The following is a 17,689-nucleotide window of genomic DNA, read 5'->3' as shown; positions in this document are numbered from 1 at the left end:
ATCCCCAGGAGAGGTGAGTGTAACTGTTTATTAAGTTTCCGCACCTTCACTTATTATACCCCAGTGTATAATAATGGTTCGTGAGTGACAAACCCCCAGTGTTTCGAGTTTGGGTGTAGTGGAAAATTTGGCATGACTTGGGTTCAATACGAAGCGGTTCACCTAACTCTAATTACCTGTATTACTACATAGTCCAGTCCCATTAATGTGACCACCCGTCAAAATCCAGAATAACCGCCTTTGGCAGAGCGGACGCTGCGAGACCTGCAGGAATAGAGGGGATGTTGTGATGATGTTCAATGGGATGTTGAACCATGCCGACTCCAGTGCCATGGCCAGCTGCGCTAGGTTATGCGGTTGAGCATTAGGGTTGAACGATCATGTTCGGAAAAGATCGGATTCTGATCGGCAATCGAGAAAATTTCACAATCGCGATCGGAATTCCGAACACGATCTTTTTGAATGGGATCGAGATCGGTACTATTTCCCACAATGCTTTGCTTAGCCTTCACACTGAGTATATGCTCTGCTCATTCTGAGTGGAGTGTATATTCAGTGTGAAGGCTCCGCTGCAGTTCCATAGGAATGAATGGAAGCAGCCGGCACACAGCCTTAACCCCCTGCACGCCAGCTGCTTCCATTCATTCTAATGGGAGACTAAACTAACATCTCTAGTAGCTACTTACCTGCAGAGATGGCTGCTCCGGTGCCCAGTGTTCTCCTTCTTCTTCGCCTCGCTGCCGCTCCACGCTGCTCTTCTCGCTTCGCTGCCACCGCCTCCCAGGTTAGTGTTTAAAGAGCTAGGAAGTTGGGGCTTGTAGCTTAGGAGAGTGTAGGCGGGTACAGGGCGGGGAGACATGACGTCTCCCCTCCCAGTACCCGCCCACATTCTCCTAACCCGCCCACACTCTCCTAATCTGGGATGCAGGGGGCAGTGAGGCGAGAAGGGCAGCGTGGAGCGGCAGCGAGGCAAAGAAGCACTCTGGGCACCGGAGCAGCCATCTCTGGAGGTAAGTGGAAACCAGGGGGGACTAAGTAGCCAGAGGATTAAAAAAAATCCTCTGGCTACTTAGTGATTCACTACACAGTGTGGATTCTAATAATTAAAGCGTTCAATTGTTAGATTCCATGCTGTATAGTGAATAGGATTGCGTTTAAAATCTGATCTCCGATTAATAAAAAAAATCCCATTGACTTGCATTGGGATCAGAATTGGGATCGAGATCGGGTTTGAATGAAAAATGATCGGAAATCGGATTTTAAAATTGATCCTGAAGAGTCAAGATCGGCTCAACCCTATTGAGCATCCATGGCACGAACAACTCGATCGAGGTGGTCCCACAGATTCTCGATTGGGTTCAAGTCTGGGGAATTTGCTGGCCAAGGGAGTACGGTAAACTCATCCTGGTGCTCCTCACACCACGCACGTACACTGCGAGCTTTATGACATGTTGCATTGTCCTGCTGGTAGATGCCATCATCCTGAGGAAAAACAATTCGCATTTAGGGGTGAACATGGTCCACAAGGATAGATACATACCTGTGTTGATCCATCCTGCCTTCCACAATGATGAGTGCACCCAGATGGCTGATGACAAGTGCCTTCTGCCATTGGTTATTTAACGTTGACGTCAAAAGTAGGCGCTGGTTACATTAATATGACTGGACTGTGTGAATACTATATGATAATTATCATTACCCCAAGTGACCTGTTTAGGGCCCTTAGATACTTGTGACTGTACAAGCAGTAAACTACAGTTACATTACGCTACAGAGATTCAGCTTTCCCACAGCTTCTCACTTGGTTTACAGAAGGTTATAAGGAGCACTGGCTATAATAATTGGAATGGACAAGCAGGAATGGAAAATGAAAATCCCTGCAGCTACGGACTTGGTAATATCGGATAGCAGAGAAAATCATAGACTTATGTAACATATGGTGAAGCGTATAGCTCTAAGGTAGAGTGATACTATAAAAGGAAGACTAAGGAAATGTCACTTACCTTCTGCTCTCCATCCTCCATTGGAAGATATTCAGATTTCACACTATAAAAAACATTAACGGGAAATTTTCATATACTTATACATCTCTACAATGTTGTCGTCTCCTTCCAGCCCTCCGATCGGATCGCTATCAATATACGTGGCTTGTTGGTGTGTTAGGGGAGGATAGTAGAGTTTGCTATGGTCCTAATTGACGTCCACGTTTTTGCAATGTATAAGGAAATAGTAGTAGACACAGGGAGGCCCCATCCACGGAGCTGGGAGTAATTTGCCTACCAATGGCGATCCTACCAAGTGGCCAATCATAATGGAGGAGAGAGCGGTGTGGCATTGTGGCAAATTCATTGAAGTGTACGTTTTGTGCAGGCCCTTTCTGTCTCCAAACATGCCCCTCCAGCCCAATCCATGCCTTGCATACCTCATTATATGAATGTGGGCAGTGTGGGTTGGGAAACAAGATGGCCAAGGTAAGACGCATTGGCCAGACAGATTTATTATAACGCACGCCAATCCCAGGCACAGAGATAGCAGAAAGATTTATGTACAGAAAGGATCGTGTTCATAAATCTCCCTTATCCTGCACTAGTTGGGGCGTTTATTAAGACTGGTGTACAATACTCCAGTCTTCATAAATTTGCCCCTTTGGGTTTTATACACATTGATGGTTACTATGTGACTAGAAGGTTTAGGCTTAAGTAAAACTGATAATATTGGTACTGAGGTTACCGCTAACTAAATGTAAAGTTATGTAGTGGGAAGTATAATACCGGACAGTATGTCGCCACTACGTATTAAATTGGAAAACATTGGGTAAATATGACATGGAAAATAACTTACGAAATTTAGTTGACAGTAAACTAAGCTGCAGCACTCAGTGTCAGGCAGCTGCTGCCAAGGAAAGTAAGATCAAGGGGTGCATCATAAGGGACATGTATACACAAAACGTGAACACACTACAAAGCACTTGTCAGACCGCACATGGAATATTGTGTACAGTTCAGGGCACAAGAAAGACGTAATAGAACATCAAAGGAAGACAACTAAAGTAATACATGATGGAAGGGATGGACCATGGTAACCAGAAAAATGATCAAATTTAGGGTTATTAATAGAATAAAGAAGTCTGTGGGCTACCGAATAACTATGTCTATATATATCAATGGTCAGTACAGAAATCTCATGGTGATCTATTTATACCCAGTATTGTAACCATGACTAGGGGCAGGGGCTTAACTACTGGGGTAGCAGCTGCCACAGGGACCGGACATTAGGGGGCCCGGCAATAGCCGCTACCGCTGTGTTTTTTTTTCTTAATAGGCCGTTACCTGCTTGAGCTACTCCAGCCGGTAACGGGCCCCATTTACTTACCGATACTGGCAAGGGCCGGGATCGGTAACTGACGCCGCAGGCCCCACAAACACTATTATTATACCTAGGGGTCTTTTCAGACCCCGAGTATAATGATTGGAGGCCTGGGAGTGGTAAGAGAACACAAAAAACACTGTTATTTACCTCTCCCGGCTCCAGACAGGCTTCGGGCCTACTTCTGTGACATCCCTGACATCACATGACCGGGGCCTGTGTCCTGGGTTATGTGACGTCCTGGACATTATTGAAGATGCAGCGGAGCTAGGGATAGGTAAGTAACAGTGTTTTTTATGTTGGTATTCCCCCTCGGTCTCCGATTATTATACTCTGGGGTTTGAAAAGACCCCAGAGTATAATAATTGTTCATGGATGTTCACAGTGGAGCATAATACTGTGTGCAGAGGCCACTATGGGTCATAATACTGTGTGCAGGGGCCACTATTGGGAATAATACTGTGTGCAGGGGCCACTATTGGGGATAATACTGTTTGCAGGGGCCACTATAGGGTATAATACTGTGTGCAGGGGCCACTATGGGGCGTAATACTGTGAGCAGGGGCCACTATGGGGGATAATACTGTGTGAAGGGCCACTATGGGGGATAATACTGTGTGCAGGGGCCACTATGGGGCATAATACTGTGTGCAGGGGCCACTATGGGGCATAATACTGTGTGCAGGGGCCACTATGGGGCATAACACTGTGTGCAGGGGCCTGTGTGCAGGGGCCACTATGGGGCATAATACTGTGTGCAGGGGCCAGTAAGGGACATAATACTGTGTGCAGGGGCCACTATGGGGGATAATACTGTGTGCAGGGGCCACTATGGGGCATAATACTCTGTGCAGGGGCCACTATGGGACATAATACTGTGTGCAGGGGCCACTATGGAGCATAATACTGTGTGCAGGGGCCACTATGGAGCATAATACTGTGTGCAGGGGCCACTATGGGGCATAACACTTTGTTCAGGGGCCACTATGGGGCATAATATTGTGTGCAGGGGCCACTATGAGGTGTAATAGTATGTGCTGGGGTCACTATGAGGCATATTGGAATGCGTGGGGGGAGGGGAGGGGGGGGGGTTCGGTCAGGGTCTTCAGCGTCAGGGCCCCATGTCAAAAGTTCGCCACAGGGCCCCGCCATTCCTAATCACACCACTGACTAGGGGGCATTGTCTACATCTAATAAGAAGGTTTCTACAACATAGGAAGGGATTCTTTACTGAAAGAGCAATGAGCTTATGGGACTCTACCAGTGGGAGTTGCAGCGGTGAATTCAGGCCTGTATGTCTTTCTGCAGTATAATAACGTTACAGGCTATATGTATTAGATTTCTACAAATGGGTTGTTGTTCCAGTGATTTATTCTGATTGTCATTTTTGGACTAAGGAAGGATTATATTTTTTGACTTCTACTGCATCAATGTTGCAGGATTAAAAACTGAACTAGATGGACGGATGTCTTTTTTCAGCCTTACAAGCTATGTTAGTATGGGCACAACTATGGATACTCACAATATTGACCCAATATTACCTTTAGGATCTGAGTGGTGTAAGATGTGCAACTGAAGTATTTTAATATGGCGCTAACATCTGAAACACAATGTGGGGAATTCATCAGTCACTGTAAAGGTATAGCGATGCTATTGTGGTGCACATGTAAGGATAGGCCCATCAAACCCCAATCTCATCAAGCCCCTCGCTCTCCATATTGTGCGAATGTGGGAGGAGCAGGGTCGCCTCGGCCTAATAAATTCTTTATGATTTATGCCCGTTTTCTGCGTTTAGGATTCCAGTGGGCCGTCCTACTCCTGATCTCAGCAAATAAATGTTATAGGTGCTATACTGAAAATTTCTATAATTCTCTAATATACGTTCTCCTGGTTTTCTACATCTCTGCTTGCTGTCATTCATTCTGCTTACTCCCAGTGGATAAAAAAGCAGTCCATGGTCATGTGATATATAGTCCATGGTCTTCTGATATACAGTCTATGGTCTTCTGATATACAGTAGATGGTCATGTGATATACAGTCTATGGTCATGTGATGTACAGTCCATGGTCATGTGATATACAGTCTATGGTCTTGTGATATACAGTCCATGGTCATGTGATATACAGTCTATGGCCATGTGATGTACAGTCCATGGCCATGTGATATACAGTCTATGGTCTTGTGATATACAGTCCATGGTCATGTGATATACAGTCTATGGTCATGTGATGTACAGTCCATAGCCATGTGATATACAGTCCATGGTCATGTGATGTACAGTCTATGGTCATGTGATGTACAGTCCATAGCCATGTGATATACAGTCCATGGTAATGTGATGAACAGTCCATGGTCATGTGGTATACAGTCTATGGTCATGTGATGTAGAGTCCATGGGCATGTGATATACAGTCTATGGTCATGTGATGTACAGTCTATGGTCATGTGATGTACAGTCCATGGTCATGTGATATACAGTCCATGGTCATGTGATGTACAGTCCATGGTCATGTGATATGCAGTCTATGGTTATGTGATGGACAGTCCATGGTCATGTGATGAACAGTCCATGGTCATGTGATATACAGCCCACGGTCATGTGATGTACAGTCCATGGTCATGTGATGAACAGTCCATGGTCATGTGATATGCAGTCTATGGTCATGTGATATACAGTCCATAGTCATGTGATATACAGTCTATGGTCATGTGATGTAACAGTCCATGGTCATGTGATATGCAGTCTATGGTCATGTGATGTACGGTCCATGGGCATGTAATATACAGTCTATGGTCATGTGATGTACAGTCCATAGTCATGTGATATACAGTCCATGGTCATGTGATGGACACACAGTTACACAGTTTATTACAAGACAGATCTCTGATTACTGTGCTGTGACCATCACGTAACCACGTACTGTATATCACATGACCATGGACTGCATATCACATGACCATGGACTGTATATCACATGACCATGGACTGTATATCACATGACCATGGATTGTATATCACATGACCATGGACTGATTTTTATCCATTGGGAGTAAGCAGAATGAAATTGATACAGAAACTATAATGGAAAATTGTACAACTTTTTATCCTACAAACATTTATCTTCTGAAACTGGACATCTATGTAAAGCAGTACAAGCATGTATATCCTTATTATATTTCATAACACAATCCACTATGTAATACGTATAGATATCTGCCCTCTTATTAACATTTCGGAAGATGAACATGAAACAAGTAAATGATTTACAATGGAGAATGAACAGAGCTAGTTATACTGAAGACTATACGATTAGTTATACTTACTCAGTGACTAGTAAAGTATACGTAGATGGTGCCATGAACTAATAAGAAGTAAGGTTATGTAATGTAAGGTAGTGTGAGTGTCTCTAGTTACTTGCTGATGCCGCTTCTTCAGCCTGCGTGTCATCTATGCTGTAATGTCCCTTCCAGAATAGTAACTCCATATGCGGTGCTGCAGATCATAACTTCATACTTAGCATTGCAGGGCTTAGACTTAAAGGGCAACACAAGAGATTAGTGCACATGTATAAAATAAAACTACGTATAGGATAGACTACAAGACAACATAAAACTAAAGCAATAACTGTACTGAAGATCCACAGAAACTTCCTCTACCTGACCATCTACAGCTCATACAGAGGGTCTTAATACATGGGCGCAGCTGACGTTGTGACTTGTATCACAACAATAAGACCACACAAAGGCAACACTCACGCTCTTGTGCATATTGGACATCAGTGGTGAAGCTGGGTATATTCCAATGTAGAGCCGAGGCAGTGGAGGCATCAGGCGGCTTCTCTGCACTGGTTGCATAGCATACAAGATCATGTTTTCATTACAAAGGCTTTTTCTGGGCCGCCCGCCAAATACTCAGGCAGCCTAATATGCTGACCATAGACACATCATGCCACCAATTCTGTCACTTTTACTTTTTTTTTTCCACAGCTGCTATACTTGCCTATTAATCTGCTAATATGACAGCTTTATTTTAGGCATTGTTACCAGATTAGCTATTCACTCCAAATGATTTCCTGCGATTATTGGTGTAATTGTGGGGAACACTATAGAAATCATGTTTTTCCTGATTTTTATTGTTAGGTTCAAAAGGGATTTTTCTAGATATTTTAAATATGTCTCCAATTTTTTTTTTTATTAAAAAAAACATTTATTTTCTAATCGGTTATTTCCTTTTTGTAGATTGTGCTACATGATCCTGGATCCAGGATCATATAGAACATTATAGACAAGAACCGTCCAGTAGTCATATGAATTAAACACTTGGGACCAGAGAGAAACTTACTACTTAGCTGCAGTAGCCTCTGTCTGTATCTGTACCTCTCTTCTGTTACTCAGCTCCTGCTCACTCCTCCCCATCTTCTCTCTACAGACTTCTATGTACAACTGTAATACTGCATCACTTACAGTCCCTCTTGCTCTAACTGCAGAGATTTCAGAGTGAATGTCAGTTGGGACACAGTAAAGTGGAGAAAGAAGCATTTTTCTCTAATAATATATATTACTGTGTTTCATATACGGTAAGTCTTTGGAACAAACATCATTTTATTATAATGGTTAATGAAACAGTGGTATTCCATTTTATTTCCTACTAGGACAATAACTGGAAGAATAGAGGACGCTGCTGTCAGCGAGACAAGATGTCTGGAGAAGAAATCACACTTTATTGACAACACGTTTCAAGGTCAGACTTGCATCTTCATCAGAATATTAAGCTTGATATCTTTCTATCGTCATTTTGATAATATGCAAATGAGTTTTTTTTAGAAAATAACTTCATTTGCATATTAGCAAAACAGTTATATATAAGCATCAAAGGGAGTGACCTATTTGATGCAGGTGACCCTAACCTATCTATCTGCGGGCTGAGTTCTGCTGACAGACTCCCTTTAAAGGGATCCTATCATTAAAACTCAATTTTTTTCTGCCTACCACGTAGGAATAGCCTTAAGAAAGGTTATTCTTCTCCTACCTTTAGATTTTTTTTCCATACCACCGTTCAGTATATAATCCGGTCTTCATCAGTATGCAAATGAGTTATCTCGCAGCACTGTGGGCGTCCCCAATGCTACAAGAGAACTCTCCAGCGCCGCCTCCATCTTTTTCAGGAACGAGTCTTCTTCGTGTCTTCTTCCAGCGGTGGCTTCAAACTTCTAGGCCTTGGGCAGCCGACTGCGCATGCCTGCTGGCCACAAGAAAATGGCCGCCGCTTACATTACTGCATAAGCGGCCATTTTCTTGTTGCCGGTGGGCATGCGCAGTCAGCTCTGCCCTAGGCCCGAGGCCTAGAAGTTTTGAAGCCACTGCCGGAAGAAGATGCAAAGAAGACCAGTTCCTGAAGAAGATGGAGGCGGCACTAGAGAGTTCTCTCGCAGCATGGGGACACCCCCAGTGCTGTCTGAGTGCTGAGGACCGCCCCCAGTGCTGCGAGAAAACTAATTTGCATACTGACGAAAACTGGATTATATACCGCATGACACTGTGGAGAAGACATCTAAAGGTAGGAGAAGAATAGACTTTCTTAAGGCTATTCCTACGTGGTAGGCAGAAAAAAATAGAGTTTTAATGATAGGATCCCTTTAAGGCTTTTTCTCTATCGGCACCCATAGCTGTAGTTTCAGTGTCAGGGCTGCCATAGTGACGGTGCTAATCTGTATTATTCACTTCTTGTCTTGTAGTGATTTAATACTTAGTTTACAGCATATACTGTGCCAAGAGGTACTCCAGAACCGACCTTAATGTACTTTACACCCTTGTGACCTCTCCTTATATCTGTTTTATTGGATGAGTCCATGTCTATTCTTATCATTCTTATGTATTATTATGTATTATTTGTTATTCATGAACGTAATACACTGAGATAATTGATGGTTTGCATTGATGACATATCTGGCACTTATATATTTATGTATGTTATACATACGTATGATTATATATTGCATGTCCATTTTGTTTTCTGTCTGTGGCTTGCAAAAGTATTCATCCCTCTTGAACGTTTTCCTATTTTGTCACCTTATAACCACAAACTTCAATATATTTTATTGAGATTTTCAGTGATAACTCAACACAAAGTAGCAGATAATTGTGAAATGGAAGGAAAATGATACAAAATTTTAAACATATAAAAATCTGAAAAATGTGACGTGCAAAAGTCTTCAGCCCCCTGTACTCTGATACCCCTAAATAAAATCCAGTGTGCACAATTGCCTTCAGAAGTCACTTAATGAGTAAATAGAGTCCAGTATATACTGTAATGTGGTCTCAGTATAAATACACCTGTTCTGTGAAGGCCTCAGTGGTTTGTTATAGAACACTAGTGAACAAACAGCATCATGAAGACCAAGGAACTCACCAGACAGGTCAGAGATAAAGTTGTGGAGAAGTTTAAAGCACTGTTAGATAATAAAAACACATCCCAAGCTTTGAGCATTCCAAGGAGCACTGTTCAATCCATCATCCGAAAAAGGAAATAGTATTCTACAACTGCAAACCTATCAAGAAATGGCTGCCTATACTAACATATTGATCAAGGAGAGCACTGGTCAAAGAAGCAGCCAAGAGGCCTATGGTCACTCTGGAGGAGCTGCAGAAATCCGTACAGAAATCCACAGCTCAGGTGGGAGACACCATGTGACTCTCATTTGTTATTTTACAGTAAAAGGTTACACCACATCAAATGGACTAACTAAGGACTGTGGGCCTGAAAATATCTTCTGTGTCTTCAAGACAAAAGGTTCAGCACCATTATAGTAAATAGTAAGTAATATCTTACTAGTAGATCTCTACTAAGATACATTGTGAGTTTCTGTGTATTGTTCCTGCCGATATCTATTATGGAGCGAGGTCTCGCTGTGTTCCAAACCGGATAATGGAATCCAGCTGGAGGTGACGACTCTACAACACGTCAATGACATGGATGCTCCATGTATCTGATCACCTCCACTTCAGGACAATGAGGCAGATTCCAGGCTTGGTTTCTATTCCCAATAATGATCGTGACATTTACTAGGGACAGATTCTAGAGATGAGCGAACACTATTCGAAACTGCCGTTTCGAATAGCACGCACCCATAGGAATGAATGGACGCAGCCGGCACGCAGGGGGTTAAGCGGCTGAATAGTGTTCGCTCATCTCTAAGATTCCAAAGTTAGTCTCTGTTCTCTCTACATTTACGACAGTTGGCTCAGAGTCAGATTCCCAACTTGGTCTCTGCTCTCACCACTGGATTTGGCATTCACCAGACTTACCCAGCCTAGGGGAAATGCAGGTCTCAGTCATGTTTCCCTAGAGCAGGGGTGCCCAATACGTCGATCACGATCTACCGGTCGATCGTAAAGGACGTATGGGTCGATCGCGGGATGCAGCCAGGGATCCCCGGTGTCTGTTTGTTCACAGTGCAGGCTGAGAGTCGACTCTCAGCCTGTGCTGTGAACAGGCACTCCAGACACTTGCCGGGCAGCAGCAGCTCTGGGGGATGACGCGCTCCCTGCTCTTAGGGATGGAGGGAGCTGGGGTGCTGCTTGTTCACAGCGCTTGTTGACAGCCCCAGCCTGCCAGTGTCCAGAGATAACTCTCAGCCTGCGCTGTGAACAAGCAGACACCAGGGATCCCTGGGCGGCCACAGAACGCCGCTGTCTCCTGCTCTCATGCTCCGCCCGACCCCGCCTACACACCTGACCACGCCCACAGACACGCCCACCCCATCCACAGGCCCACCCCAGCCCCGCCCACAAGAAGTGGGTAGTAGATCTTTTGCCTTGGTCAGTTTATAAAGTAGCTCACATGCTGAAAAAGTGTGAGCACCCCTGCACTAGAGGATTCCTCCACTGGTCTATTTCCTGTCTTGAGTTGTTCCTGTCTTGAGTTGTTGAAGGACGACTCTTCGTGAGTCAAAGATCTTGAACATCAAGGCCCCAACCTAATAGAAGCTTCTACATTTCACCTGAATGTAGTTAATAAAGATGTCAGTGTATATGAAGTAGCCGTGTGTCTGAGCCTCTTTATGAGTCTTTATAGTACTTTGTAGTACAAGTGTGGTCAGCCTCAGTGGTAAACCTCGTCCCTCTGCTGCCTGAGGCGGATGATCAAAAGACGCCCCCCCACCTCCAGACTGAAGACCGGGCGAAGGGGGGTCAGGGTTATTAGGGGAGGGGGGCGCAATTAGGTTTTTCTTTTGATTGTCCGCATTAGGTAGCGGGGGAAGGTGTGCGTCCTTGCGGTAACATTACAGTGAATACAGTGCAGTAATATTTTGTTACTTACAAGACACATCTTCCCACATTTCCAGGACCGCCATGACCACTTCTTCCAGCTGTGACTTGATTCTGTAAAGTTTGCAACACAGACATCTTTGACTCCTCACTTCTCCAAGCACCCAACCCCTCTATCTATCTATCTATCTATCTATCTATCTATCTATCTATCTATCTATCTATCTATCTATCTATCTTTATTATGTTCCACAGCAGACCCCTGCAACCACTATCATGCCCCACAGCAGCTGTGGAGCATAATAGAAGTTGCAGGGGGCCACTGTGGGGCATAATAGAGGTTGCGGGGGGGGGGGGGGGCATTAAAATGGGGCAGCAGGAGGCAGACATATCCCCCTCCAGCTACACCCCATGGTTTAATATCCTAATCCAGTTGACCCCAGTTTATTCTTATTCTTCTTATTCTTATGGTAGAGTTGGAAGGGACCTCAAGGGCCATCGGGTCCAACCCCCTGCGAGTGCAGGTTTTCCTAAATCATCCCAGCTATATGTTTATCCAGATTCCGCTTGAAGATTTCCATTGATGGAGCGCCCACCACCTCCCGTGGCAGCCTATTCCACTCTCTCACTACCCTCACTGTCAGAAAGTTTTTCCTAATGTCTAATCTGTATCTCTTTCCCTTTAGTTTCATCCCATTGCTTCTTGTACTTCCTTGTGCTAATGAGAATAGGGGAGATCCCTCTGCACTGTGACTACCTTTCAGATATTTGTAGACTGCTATTAAATCTCCCCTCAGCCTTCTCTTCTGCAAACTAAACAATCCCAGTTCTTTTAGCCGCTCCTCATAGGACATGGTTTGCAGACCTTCCACCATTTTGGTTGCTCTTCTCTGGACTTGCTCCAATATATCGATGTCTTTCTTGAATTGAGGCGCCCAGAACTGTGCACAGTATTCCAGGTAATGTCACCCCTCTATCTGTCTTCAGTTAAAGTGGCTCTATCAGCAAAATTATGCTGTATGAGCCCCACATACACCTGAATAGCCTTTAAAGGCTATTCATGCACCGCTAATCTTATTTTAAACCCCCCCCTTCTTCCAGCGACGTCCTCCTGTCCAGGCTCTTCCCTGCCTTGATCTTTTGTTCTTCCGGCGGGTTTAGTTCAAATCCCTCGCGTGTGCGGTAGCGCTCCCTCTGGAGCATTACTGCGCACGCTCCGGGCCATTTTTGTAGTAGTTTTAAGTTCCCCTTAAAACTACGTGAGCGTACTGCGCATGTGTAGTACGCTCGGGAACCTTTTCATTCCGGAAGAACAGAAGATCAAGGCTGGGAATAGCCAGGACAGGAGGGCGTCGCTGGAAGAAGAGAGATGAGGAAGGCATGCCAGCAAGATGACGTCGGACAGTGCATGACCGCCCACCATGCACGGGAAGTATCATTTGCATATTTGTTTTTAGGGTATTATTTTAAAAAGGGGGGGGGGTTTAAAATAAGATTAGTGGTGCCTGAATAGCCTTTAAAGGCTATTCAGGCATATGTGGGGCTCATACAGCATAATTTTGCAAATAGAGCCCCTTTTAACTGCCCCTACATCTGCCCTCAGTTCCCCCCTATTGCTCACACATGCTGTCTCTTCTTACCTTCTTATCTTCCTTCAGGGTCCATTCCCGGCAGCTTACTCTGTCTGTGTTACACTGCACTGTCTTGCAGGTCCTAGGTCCTAGATAGATGCCGAATTGCAAGTCTTTAAAGGACCTTTAATGACATCATCACAGGTCCTTTAACTTTAATAATGTTTAGGAACAAAAAAAAAAGTCCCATGGCTGCTGCCCCCTCTGAAAATGCCGCCTGAAGTAACCCCTGGAAAGTAACCCCATTTTGGAAACTACATTGCTCAAGGAATTTATCAAGCATCGTAGTGAGAAATAGTTTTCCAGATGTAACCAGCAAAGACTGGGCCCTATAGCAAACTTTTGACTTGGGCCTCCCAACTCAACATGGCACAGCACTCCCTTTTCTGGCCCCATGTGGTAAAACACTCCCTTTGCTGGCCACCATACAGTATAATGCCCCATTTACACACAATATAATGACCCACAGTAGCCCCCTCACCAAGTATAATTTTCTACAGTGGCTTCATCGCTCAGTATAATATCTCGTAGTGGCCCCTTCCCACAGTATATCCAACAGTGGCCCATTCACTCAGTATAATATCCCAAAGTGGCCCCTTCACTCAGTATAACCTCCCATAGTAGATTCTACACAGTATGTAGTGTCACACAGTAGCCCCTCCACACAGTACAATGTCCCATAGTGACCTCCATAAAGTGTAATGTCCCACAGTGACCCCTCCATAAAGAATAATGTACCACAGTGGCCCCTTCGCAAAGTATAATGTCCCTACAGTGTTTGTTGCAAAAATTTCAGGTTCGGCAGAACTCAAAATTTTTGAAGTTCCCCACCCACAATAGGAGGCCCAGGGGAGGTTATAAAACATACAAAACAGTGTTTCACACCATATAAGGGCGAGTTCACACTTGAATGGGTTTGCAAAGTGTCCGCCCTTGAGCATCTTCTGCCTCTCTGCGGCGAAACCGTTTTTTTTTAACCGGACACAAAGTCGGACATGTGTGTCTGATCAAAAAAAAAAAAAAGGAAACCTGCCAGATTGGCTAAAGCGGAGACCGGGCGCTGGTGTGAACCCACCCTAATGTGTGACCTTTATTGTGTGGGTCAGTCCAACTACAGCGATACCTACAGTAATTCATGTTGCTGTTTTTTTCATCTTTTACTAATTTTGGTCAAAAAATTTATTGTTTTTGTATCACCTTCAGAGGCATAACATCTTTATTTTTTGGTTGATGTCACTGGTTATGGGCTTGTTTTTTGTAGTACATGATGCATTGGCACCATTATGTAATTTTTTTATTTTATTTTAACTAGTACCAGAGACCAGAGAACCCCGGGGGGGGGGGTCATGAAAATACCCTCACTCACTAGCAAAGTGACCCAAACTACAGCAGACATATAATTTATATGGCACAAGATTGGGTGGTAAATGACCTATACAGCACTATCATTCACTGGGTTAGGCCATGTTTTCTGAAAAAATTACTCTTGGTCACTGAAACTAGATCAAGTCTGATATCAATGGCCAGGAATAATGTCGCCATTTTGAACGATTCATCTGAAATTGATCCCAAAGGTTTTGTATCCAAAATTCAGACAGAATTCAATTCTCAGACCTTGGGGTCCCAAAGTAATGGCTTACCAGAGAATGTAGAACGCAATGTGGAATTTTGCTCAATAGAACATTGTACTTTTATATGTAGGGAAAAGTGCCAATACATCGGTCACAGTAACAGCCAATGTAGGGGTGTGCTGGAAGTTTAGGGGATGAATGGAATTCTTCAGATTCAATTGTCTGTGTGAAGCGCTGAGTGTGATGTGGGTCAGCTGTCTGCAGTCTGATCCCTCCTACACATGGCCGTTGCACTGTAGGCTTAGCCCAGACTGAAAGGTAATAAAGTTTTATGAAAATGCCCAAGTTAGGAGCAAAAAAGTTTCATTAAAAATATTATGAAGACCATAGTGGAGCAGATAATAAATCACTACTGGTGTTGTGGTCCTGGGTGGATCTGGAGTAGGCTTCAGCCCAGGTGTAGATCCTGGGCTCACTACTGACCCATAAAAGGCTGTAGCTGTAGAACCTGCAGTTCATGGCAGATCCTGGGAGGAGAGGAAGCGTCTTGAGATGTCCTGGCACAATGAGAGCCTGGTGAGAGTCCCTGTGTTATTTTGTTTTGGGTGTGTGGTTGGTAGTAAGCCACATGTACAGTTAGTAATTTCTGTTTAGTTAGTGCTCAGACGAGCAGGTTTTGTTTTGCCTTTTTGCCTGAAGTTAAGGGTGGATTTTATTTTTCTTATCCTGTGACTGACGTAAAGGTTTATTCATTTTGACTTTTTTTTTTTTTTTTTTTAAATCAGTTTTTGCTGCATATTTTGTGTCCCTGTCTTGACTGTTTGGATCCGCACCACTGCTTCTACTGAGCTACCTTCCTCTCTCTCTCTCTCTCTCTCTCTCTCTCTCTCTCTCTCTCTCTCTATATATATATATATATATATATATATATATATATATATATATATATATATATATATATATCATGTAGGCAGAATTACTTCAGGAGCAAGGGACCCCAAAGATGTTGCCAAATACTCCTTCACTACCAAAGGCCACAAAGAATAACTCCAGACAGTAATGGCCTATTAACCCCTTCCCGACATGCGCCGTAATAGTACGGCGCATGTCGGGTCTGTAACTATGGCGACCGCCCGGGAGCCGGGCGGCCGCCATAGCCGCCGGGTGTCTACTGCTTTAAGCAGTAGACAACCGGCTCTAATGCCTACGATCGGTCCCCGGACCGATCGGAGGCATTAACCCCTCCGGCGCCGCGGTCAAAGGCGCCGGAGGCGCCATTTTCCCGGCGGCGCATGGGCGCTGCCATTTTGGCCAGGATCGCCGGCTCCTGGAGCATGCTCCAGGGCTGACGTCCCGTTGCCATGACAGCCGGGAGCCTTGTACAGGCTCCCAGGTTTGTCTGCAAATCCTCTCTTTTGCAGGCTGGTCTATGCAGCCTGCAAAAGAAAGGATGCTTTTTTGCAATGCATTGCAATGCATTAGCATTGTAATGCATTGCATTAGTGATCAGACCCCCTGGGGTTCAACACCCCTAGGGGGGTCTAATAAATGCAAAAAAAAAAATAAAAAAAAAAGTTAAAAAAAAAATAAAAAAAATAAAAAGAATTAAAAGTTCAAATCACCCCCCTTTCCCTAGAACACATATAAAAGTAGTTAAAAACTGTGAAACATATACATGTTAGGTATCCCCGCATCCGAAATCGCCCGCTCTACAAATCTATAAAAATATTTTTCCTGTTTGGTAAACGCCGTAGCGGGAAAAATAGTAGAAAGTGCCAAACCGCCGTTTTTTCACTGTTTTGATTCTGATAAAAATTTGAATAAAAAGTGATCAAAGCAATAACATTTCCCGAAAATGGTAGAACTAAAAAGTACACCCGGCCCCGCAAAAAAAAGATGCCCTATGCATCCCCGTACACTTACGTATAAAAAAGTTACGGTCGTCGGAATATGGCGACTTTTAGAAAAAAAATTTTTTAACACAGTTTTGGAATTTTTTTTAGGGGTCAAAATCTAAATAAAACCATATAAATTTGGTATCCCTGGAACCGTACCGAAACACAGAATACAGGGGACATGTCATTTTGGCTCCACAGTGAACGCCGTAAAACCAAAGCCCGTAAGAAAGTCGCAGAAATGCATTTTTTCTTCAAATCCACCCCATTCTGAATTTTTTTCCTGCTTCCCAGTACATTATATAGAATAATTAATGGTAGCATCATGAAGAAAAATTTGTCTCGCAAAAATTAAGACCTCATATAGCTCTGGGAGCGGAGAAATAAAAAAGTTATGGGATTTAGAAGGAGGGGAGTCAAAAACGAAAAACGAAAATCAAAAAATGCCATCGGCGGGAAGGGGTTAAAAAAAACCAAAAAATGCAGCGGTAGTGGCTGTCGCCGGGCCCCTGTCCCTAATGGCCCTGTGGCAGTTACGCCCCTGCTCCTGCTTCATTCTCTGTGCATGGACAGACGATAAAGGCCCGGTAAATCCCTTTAAGTAAATCTCATTGACCTAAAGGGGTATTCCCACGTCGCATACTCACCAGTCTTCACTGTTGTAAAATATTCTTTCTTCCTGGTTTCTTGCATCATTTGGTGGGTGGGGTTTCACATGCATCCTGCCGTTTAGCTCCACCCCCAAATTAGCGTGTAGCTCCGCCCACCAATATTGGACCATGAAGTACAGGCAGGAACAACTCCATTCTGTGTTACGTACAGAGACTGCCTGTCTCTGCTATAATGAACACAATTGAATTAGCTAACCTGATAACAAAAGACGTTCAGAAATGAAAGCAGCTCCTCTCCCCTATCTGATAGCAGGAAGCTAGGTCACGTGGTATGGACACAGGAATA

At 44.0% G+C, this 17,689-nt stretch overlaps 2 protein-coding genes across 5 annotated transcripts in view; both read right to left on the bottom strand.

Annotated features, from left to right (window-relative positions):
- Positions 1 to 7,245, bottom strand: part of CCDC9B (coiled-coil domain containing 9B) — a 28,582-nt gene extending 21,337 nt beyond the window's left edge. For 2 of the 4 annotated variants that reach the window (XM_075283068.1, XM_075283067.1), the window contains exon 1: positions 7,124 to 7,245. In XM_075283068.1, the coding sequence (XP_075139169.1) occupies positions 7,124 to 7,237 (114 nt within the window). In that variant the 5' untranslated portion in view covers positions 7,238 to 7,245. Of the gene's footprint in view, positions 1 to 2,003; positions 2,047 to 6,691; positions 6,742 to 7,123 lie in introns of those variants that run through there. The other 2 variants (XM_075283070.1, XM_075283069.1) reach the window with 2 other exon arrangements.
- Positions 1 to 17,689, bottom strand: part of INAFM2 (InaF motif containing 2) — a 184,561-nt gene that overhangs the window by 27,085 nt on the left and 139,787 nt on the right. The window lies entirely within an intron of this gene.

Source organism: Leptodactylus fuscus, chromosome 7, assembly GCF_031893055.1.
Source record: "Leptodactylus fuscus isolate aLepFus1 chromosome 7, aLepFus1.hap2, whole genome shotgun sequence".
In the NCBI taxonomy this organism is placed as follows: domain Eukaryota; kingdom Metazoa; phylum Chordata; class Amphibia; order Anura; family Leptodactylidae; genus Leptodactylus; species Leptodactylus fuscus.
The sequence above is the reverse complement of the archived record's forward strand: the minus strand, read 5'-3'. Positions and strand labels throughout refer to the sequence as shown.